This window comes from Abramis brama, assembly GCF_963993115.1.
Source record: "Abramis brama genome assembly, chromosome: 6".
Classification (NCBI taxonomy): domain Eukaryota; kingdom Metazoa; phylum Chordata; class Actinopteri; order Cypriniformes; family Leuciscidae; genus Abramis; species Abramis brama.
The window spans coordinates 10705325-10714471 of NC_139968.1; the positions used below are offsets into that span (position 1 = coordinate 10705325).

The following is a 9147-nucleotide window of genomic DNA, read 5'->3' on the forward strand; positions in this document are numbered from 1 at the left end:
GTGTGAATTTTAATATATAATTTCTATATATAATTTCCGTTTGCTGCTTTGTATGTAAATATGCAGTGTGTATGTGATAGTAACACTTTTTGCTGGTACTGTTTTAAGTGGAGATCTTGCTTATATATAGTAATATAATCATTTTTTTCTCTCTCTATTATAAGTGCGCTGACATGCTCAGCAGTAAAAGTTGTAAACCACATGGATGATGAGCTTTCTTGGGGCTGAAACATGAGTGATGTTTTACAGACATTTGACAAAGCTTGAAGTCAAGAAAACAAATGTCAATAAATCTAAAGATGTTTTTTTTTTTTGGCATGCATATTAATTGTTCTTAATATTTTTGCACATGTTTAAAAACATTTAACTTTTGCACAGTTTTCTTTTTTGTGGTTAACACAAGCATGGTTTCGTGCAAATGAAGTGTTCCACTGGTTTGGTCACTTGATGAACAACACGATCACACACACTTGCTGCATCAAGTGGTTTAAACTTTAACCAAGTGAACATGACACGAAACACCATGATAACACTTTAGAATTATGTTCTCTTTGTTAAAGTTAACCTCATTAGTTATCATGAACTAACAATAAAGCAGATATTAATTTTAATTCATGCTAATTGAATTTTTATTGAAATTTATTGAAGTACATTATTAAAAACAAAAGTTGTATCTGTTAATATTATTTAATGAACCTGAGCTAACATGAACTAACAATGAACAGCTGAATTTCTATTAACTAACATTAACAAAGATTACTATATTGTATAATAAATGTTAGAAATAAGTTTCACACTTCCTACTATTTTCTAGTTAAAAAGAAGTACTAAGTACTAGGCAAAAAGAAAATCAATCCAGATTAATTAAAATACATAGAGTACTCACTTGCTTCGAGGATAAATATTGTTAATGGTGAATTAGTGGATCAAGAGACAGAAACTAAAAACCTCATAAACTTATGAGTTAATAATCACGGGTTAGAATGAGAATATAGTTGAAGAAAACATCATAATTGTGTTTGTATGACACTGAAGAAAATAAAAGGGCTGTTCTCAGTGTCTTGGGTCATTTTGCTGCCAGTGAATTAGAGATAAATATATATTTTTAAAAGACAAGAGATTATATATATAGGTCAAGTGTTGAGTTTTGAACAAACAGGCAAAAACACTAAACGTGTGGCCAGAGCAAACCTGCCTTTAACTTCCTCTTGATTGTGGTTAATCACTCTATTCATTTGAAAGCTCTGGGGTAAAGTTACATCTCTACAGTCGTGTGAAAGAAACAAGTGTTTTAACATCATGAAGATTGTGCAGCTTTACCTCTGTGAGTTAATTGTACTTTATGAATATTTTATTGTTCTTTATGAAAATTGTATTGTTCTTTGTAAGATCATTTATAATGTTTAATGACATAATAATAATCCATATTATGTGTGTGTGTGTTTATTCCACAGATCTGCTCATATGGTGTGAAGCTGCGGAGACTTTAACTGATCAACTAACAGATTTGGGTCAAAATGTGACTATAAACTGTGATTTTGATGTAAATGAGGTTTATTGGAGTTTACAGAAACTTCCAGATTCTCCGGTTGTCATTTTACGCTCTTCCACAACGTCAGCTAACTTTCACTACAGTAAAGCTTTTAGGCAGAAATATTCAGTGCAAAGTAAACATCGCCTGTTCATAAATAATGTCACTATTGATGATTTAGGAGATTATTACTGTGTGACCAAAGACACTCCTCCAAAATACAGCAACGGCACCAGACTACACATCACTGGTGAGTGAACATTCAGTGATCATCAAGCTTAACATTTAATCATTGTTAGACAAAACAATATTAAATATTAATATTAAACCCCTTCAATGATTACACAGTACCAACTCCAACCCCAGAGATCCAGAATCATACAGTGGTGAAGAACATTGAGAAGAATCAGACATATTGGCAGATTATTATCTTCATATCTGCTCTGTTGAATGGTCTTCTGATCATTGTGATCATAGGTGAGCTCTTTGGTGAAATTATATATGTATGTCTCCAAATGTGGACATTGTGCTCTTGAATTCTCACTATAATATCAGTATGCTTAAAAATGTTTAAAGAATATTTTAACAGCTCTTGCAGTTACAGCTCTTTATAGTGACTACAATTGTTATATTACAGAAAGAACAAAACCATGAAATGTGGGTGAATAAATCATGTTTTGTCTGAAATACTAATTTAATGTTAAATCTGAATTCACTTTTAAGGATTATTAAAGATGTTTGTTCATGCAAGAAACGGAGACGACTTGAAACAATTTCAAGACGCAGACCTACAAAATCTTCAAGATATGGATTTCGAACAACCTCAAGACTCAACACAAACACAGATATGTTACATGAAAATATAATGTAAAACATGTCTTTCTCTTTGTTAAAGTATAAAGCTTATAAATATGGTTATAATTATGCATATGTGCTGATATTCAGGCCAACTGTGCGACTGAGAGCTTGATATTGATTTATACAGCAATGTATGTGCTGTTTAGGGGCAAGTAAATATAAAAAACGTAATACCCAATTATGCATGTGAGATTTTCATTTTCATAATATGTCCTAGAATCAGGAATATGTGACCAGAAATAATGTTTTCATGTTTCCTGCTGGTTTTGTTCTATGCTTATTTGTTTATTTCTGTTGAAACTAAAAAAATAATCCACAACACAAAGGAAATGCCTCCTGACCACAAGAGAGCAGTGTTGAGCAAGAAAACCAGGATTTAAAAACATTTACTGACAATAAATTAAAAACATTGACTATATTGACTAAATTGGCTATAAATGTACAAAATCAAACCAAGTTGCATTTCCGTTGTGTTGTGAACCTTTGTTTGTTCACTGAGTGTGCTTTAAAACACATACAAGGACTAAATCTAAGGATGTGGATTTTGTCTATTTGCTAAATTTATGTCATTTTAAAACTTATTTAGAGAACTTTATCATGCGTTCATCATTTATTTTACTGTGTTGTAAATATATTTTATGTATAGGTGTATTATCAGTAAAATCACTGTTCTTTTCAAAGATTACAATTTATTATGAGCATAAGACTGACAGTAGCAATGTTCACAATTAACAATATAAATTAAACAAAATTCTGAGACAATTTTTGCATTATGAAAATGTGGAAACTCCACATGTGTTTGTTTTGCCACTAAACATCTGAACAAACACAGTCAGACGTGCACATTTATTGATTTGTTCATCAAGCGATCATCAGATGTTTTTCTTTAAGCTTGAGTCTTTGCAATGGCATTTTAGTCAAATGTAAATCTATGTCACCTGGTGCTAGCAAAAATATATATATATACATTTTTTTATGGTTATATATAAGTTATGTGTTGTGTGTTTGTGTGTGTGTGTGTGTGTGTGTGTGTGTGTGTGTGTGTGTGTGTTTGTGTGTTTTTAAAAAAAAAATAGGAGAAATCAAAATAAACATTCGTATATTTAAATAAAACACACTGGCATATTTACACACACTGTATCTTCTAATGACTTGTTGATTTAAACAACTAAGAATGATCATGTTCTCAGAGAAGGCCAGCTCTGACTTCCCCTCTCGTCTGTGTGGTCGAGGTTTGTGTTTCCGCTCACAGTTCGAGATGTGTGTATGATCACTATAGCAGATATTATTCATCTGGATCAGACAATGAAGATCATACAGCTGCAGATCTGTGAGTTTCTCACGTCACATTTGATTGAGTCAGTTTTCTTTTGATTTTATATCTTAATAAATGTGTTTTTCTTTCTCTCATAGATCTGTTCATGTTGTATCAAGCCACAGAGAGTCTAACAAACACACCAGTAACTTTAGGATCTGATGTGATTATAACCTGTGATCTTGATATAGAGGAGATTTACTGGTACAAACAGAAATTACCGGATCCTCCAGTGTTGATCTTACGCACTTTCAGCAACACATATGAAGGAGGTAAATATGAAAACAGCAGCTTTGAAAACAAATACTTAGTGAAAACTAACAGTCGTCTGTTCATCAAAAATATCACCATTGATGAATTAGGAGTTTATTATTGTGTGAAAACTAGTGAACCAACTAAATTCAACAACGGCACCAAAATCTACATCAGCGGTGAGTTATTTTATCATTTCATGTCTTTATAAACCACATGATGGATTCCAGATTGAATATGAAGATCTAATAATAGTTTTATTGTTCTGTTAAAGACTGAAACTGAATAAAGATTGAACTACAAACCTTTTACAGACTTTGTCCAAAATAATATTACAGACGCTGCACAACACCAGATACCATGGAGAAATATGACCATCATCATATCTGTCCTGCTGAATGTGCTTCTGACCATTGCATTAATAGGTTTGTACTTGTTTTACTACAGTAAAAGTCTCATTGAACTACAAGATGACAAACTCTAGATCTATAAAATGTAGCCGGTTCACACAGAACGTGTTTTTGTCTGGTCACTTGTTTTTCTATTCCTCTGCGCTTTTGCATTGTTTTTTTTGTTTTTTTATGTAAACACACAATAAACGTGTTTAACTGCTGTGCTCACGTCTGTCTTCTTTTTCAGCGTCTCGTGCGAGACATGGCGTTCTAAAAAGAAATGTAAATTTTTTAAAAACGCATCTCTCAACACACTTTTTTCATTCCCCTGGTCTGAATCTGACATTTTTCACAGTAAAACACACTCTCTGTGAATCAGCTCTTGGACTGTTACAATGTGTGAATTCAGTGATATTCATATTCACTGTTGTTTCAGGAATGGTGAAGAGCTTCATTGATGCAACTGGAAAATCTGCGGCTCAAAACTCAAATAATCCACAGGTAAGATCTTCAATATTAATATATGTTATCTTATTTTGTCCTCTATTATCCTGGAGATTCTTACACTGCAACTTCAAGCTGCACAAGATTCATTAAATGATCTGAAATGTGTATGACCAGCTGACTGTACATTATGTCTATCATACTGTATATGTCCATTCATATATAATATCGTCCTCTTTCAGTGTGCTGAAGTTGATTTCTTCATGTGCTCCAGTAACACCAGGCCTAGTCAGGAGCAGAGCACTACTGTCTACAGCCAATGTATGATGTGATACACTTTATGAATACGAAGTGTGCCTACATATGCTTTTTAAAATTAATTTTATTGTTATTATGTTTTATATGTGTGAATTTTAATTTTAATTTAAAATTCCCACATATAATTTCCGTTTGCTGCTTTGTATGTAAATATGCAGTGTGTGTATGATAGTAACACTTTTTGCTGGTACTGTTTTAAGTGGAGATCTTGCTTATATATAGTAATAGAATTTTGTCTCTCTCTCTGTTATAAGTGCGCTGACATGCTCAGCAGTGAAAGTGGTAAACCACATGGATGATGAGCTTTCTTGGGGCTGAAACTGTTTTTTTTTTTTATCTCTGCAACAATTTTAGTTATTCTTGATATCAAATTACACATTACATGAGTGATGTTTTACAGACATTTGACAAAACTTGAAGTCAAGAAAACAAATGTCAATAAATCTAAAGATATTTTTTTGGCATGCATATTAATTGTTTTTAATACTTTTGCACATATTAAAAAACATAACTTTTGCACAGTTTTCTTTTTTGTGGTTAACACAAGCATGGTTTTCTGCAAATGAAGTGTTCCACTGGTTTGGTCACTTGATGAACAACACGATCACACACACTTGCTGCATCAAGTGGTTTAAACTTTAACCAAGTGAACATGACACGAAACACCATGATAACACTTTACAGTTATGTTCTATTTTTTAACATAAATTAACTTCACTAGTTAACATGAACTAACAATGAAAAAAAATATTCTAGAGCATTTATTAATTTTAGTTAAATGGGCTGTTCTCAGTGTCAATTTTTCTGCCAGTGAATTAGAGTACATATATATATATTTAAAAAAAAAAAATATATATATATATATATATATATATATATATATATATATATATATATATCAATGGTCAATGGTTGAGTTTTGAACAAATAGACAAAAAACAAAACAAAAAAAAAAACAGAGTGTGGCCAGAGCAAACCTGCCTTTAACTTCCTCTTGATTGTGGTTAATCACACTATTCATTTGAAAGCTCTGAGGTAAAGTTACATCTCTACAGTCGTGTGAAAGAAACAAGTGTTTTAACATAGATTATCAACAAGTGTTTTAGATTAGCCAGCTTCACTATTCTGCCCTCGTAAAAGAGTTCCCCTTCTTCTACTAGGCAGACAGATAACTCCTTCCACAAGAAAGTTGAACTGAAGCATGGGTTTATTAGCACCACCACTTAAAATACAAGTGGAACAGAGTAAATACAGAAAAAGGGAAGAACACGTTTATAAAGAGACTGTACAGTTTGTATCGTAACAGTTTGCTTGTTGACCAATTCCAAACATATGATGGAAACAAGCTTCTTGTAAACCTAATACTTACAGACAAAGCTTCTATAAATGATTGCAAAGATGATGAATTGATTGAAGATAGCTGCTTTAACCGTGTGACTATCAGAATCAACTGAGTAAAACAAGATTGCTGCTATTAAAGGTCAGAGGTTACTCTCTATGGGTGGTTTCACAAATAGTTCATTTTAAAAGAACCAAACCCAGGTCACTTAAAGGGAACCAGCCGGAAGGTGACCTCAGTCCTTTTGGTGTTCACATTATAGTGGACTCAAAAGAGAACCCGTTTTTTTTTTTTTTTTTGGTCCTCTTCAGCATTGAAGTGATCTCAGACCCTTTATTGTTCACACCACAACCTCAAAAGAACTCCGACAAGCACAAGTGCTTGCACCCAAAATGTCATCCTGGTCATCATAGAAGGGACAGGAATGCTTAATTTCACCCACTTTGATGCATTTTCTCATGCATTGTAGTGTAAGCCCGTCTGGATCGGTCCAAAGGCGGTATCCGATAGAACGGGTGAAGGTCTCTGCGTGTTACTGTCTTTCCGCACGGCAAAGTAATTTATATTATATAATTATATATATCATATAATAGTTTAGCAGCACATTTGATTATTCTTTTCAACTCTTTACTTATATTTTACCCGTTCATATTAGGAAGCTATGTCGCTCAGAGGTCCTCACGCTTAACGCGGGTCTCGCGTTCACAAGCTCGTCAGTTATCATCATTAAACAGAGGTAATTGCTATATACCTGAGATTGGTCGCATTCATGCTTACACAATCAAAGATACTTTGGCATAGCCCACATGGAATTGCATACACTTGAATTTAACATAACGTTTACTTCAGTAGAGGTATGGCCACTACTACAGATAAGTCAACCAACTTTACTTCTCTTATAATAGCTTTGGATTGGCCATGCCGTGGTTTCCCACGTACACTTATCTAAAGTAACATTAAATTAAAACAGAGGTAAGACACACAGATTTAGGTTGGTCAAGTATGGAATTATTCTTGAGCCAATAATAATGAACGTAGCTTTTCAAGAAACTAATGAAAATATAGATTGAAACGAAATAAATTATCTCTGAAACTGAAAAAGAATAAATCGCAGGCAAATTTTTGGACTTCGTTTTTAATACAGTGCATGTTTTGCTAACTATTTCTCATATTTCAATCGCTGATCTGAACTTACAAATGCGCTTCCAGAGTTTTCATTTACGCTTCTGAAGTTTTCGTTTACGCTCCCTGAGTTTTCGTTCGCCGTTCTGACACATTTCTCTCGTGGGGGCGGGGCTAGTGGCAGTGTGTTCTCATTGGTTACTGAGTTTTTGATTGACAGCTTCGTGACCTGGAAGTGAAGACGTCAGTGGTGTGTTTGTTTATGTGTGGATGTGAGCGTCTGTAATCGCAGCTTTCTATTTCATTTTAGTGATATTAAGTTATGTTTGTTTTTTAATTGTATCTGTATTTACCTGCTGCTACTACTTAGCAGAAGCTTTTAGAAGCACAAGAGATCTATTCAGTCTATTCAGGTGTAATTGCACATTAAAGTACTGTATATAATACTTAAAATATTGTAGTGTCCAATGTTTTCGGAGAATATTTGTTTATTCCTGATGATTATTTTGCATGTTAGGCTCTGATTATGTTCAGCTGTTACAATTTAAAGAGAAAACGTGTGTGATATTCAGCCGTCAAGAAAGTCAAACTTCAACCAGGTAATCAAGGTTGGCAACCATGGCCATCACACTACTCATTGTTAGCATGATATACGTTTACACCATCAAAATGAATTATCACTTAAATAAGAGGAATTTAAACAATATGAAAATTACAGTTGTGGCCTGCTGTCAGATACAGACCTCAAAGGGCATTTCATTACATATGTCACACAAAGAATGTTCTTGTTGCCATTTTTTTAATTGATAATTGTATTTAGTTATTTAATTTAATTAACACTATCTTCTAACATTTAAAATTGTAAATATATGTTAACAATCATCAACCGTTTCAATCGTGACTTATACAACCAGTTAAATGAATGTAACTGAAAATATGAATTCAAATAAATGTACATTCTTTATTGTCACTAAAGCATATACACAAGTATCAGAGTGAAGGTCTTGGATGCAATTATGTTGTGACCGGAAAGACCAGAATCCACAAAACATTAACTGCATAATGCAATGCACAGTATTCTCATGATATACATTACTATACAAAATGCACAATTACAAATACAGAATACATTTTAAAAATTCATATACATTTTAAATGTTGCAATGATTCTTTGAGCAGTTCCTGTTGCAGTACAAGTAACAAAGCAGTGACTGGACACAAGCAGTACAAGGATAGTCCACCCAAAACATGAGGATTCTCTCATCATTTACTCTCCTTCATGCCATCCCAGATGTATATGACTTTCTTCTTGACATAAACATAGACAAAGATTTTTAAGGAAATAATCCATCTCTGTGAGTCCATAATACAAGTGGATTGTAACCCATGTACTTAAGACAGTTGGTCGGAAGTGATTTTTAATAGTTAAAACAGTCATATTATTAGTATTTTTCTTATCTAGCCTATTGTTTGACTTCAGAAGGCATTGATTCATCCACTGAGGTCGCATGGATTACCGTCACGCTCACTGTGTGTGGTTTTTAAAGCGTCTTTAGGACTCGCAGAGATGGATTAC

The 9147-nt window shown here is 33.3% G+C and overlaps 1 protein-coding gene across 1 annotated transcript; it reads left to right on the forward strand.

Moving 5' to 3' along the window:
* The first annotated feature begins 3666 nt into the window (after nucleotides 1–3666).
* Nucleotides 3667–5626, forward strand: LOC311084729 (uncharacterized protein). Its single transcript, XM_084116954.1, has 5 exons — nucleotides 3667–3719; nucleotides 3803–4135; nucleotides 4295–4381; nucleotides 4785–4849; nucleotides 5035–5626. The coding sequence occupies exons 1-5, from the start codon at nucleotides 3695–3697 to the stop codon at nucleotides 5122–5124; spliced, it is 600 nt and encodes a 199-aa protein (XP_083973080.1). The 5' UTR covers nucleotides 3667–3694; the 3' UTR covers nucleotides 5125–5626.
* Nucleotides 5627–9147: the final 3521 nt, after the last annotated feature.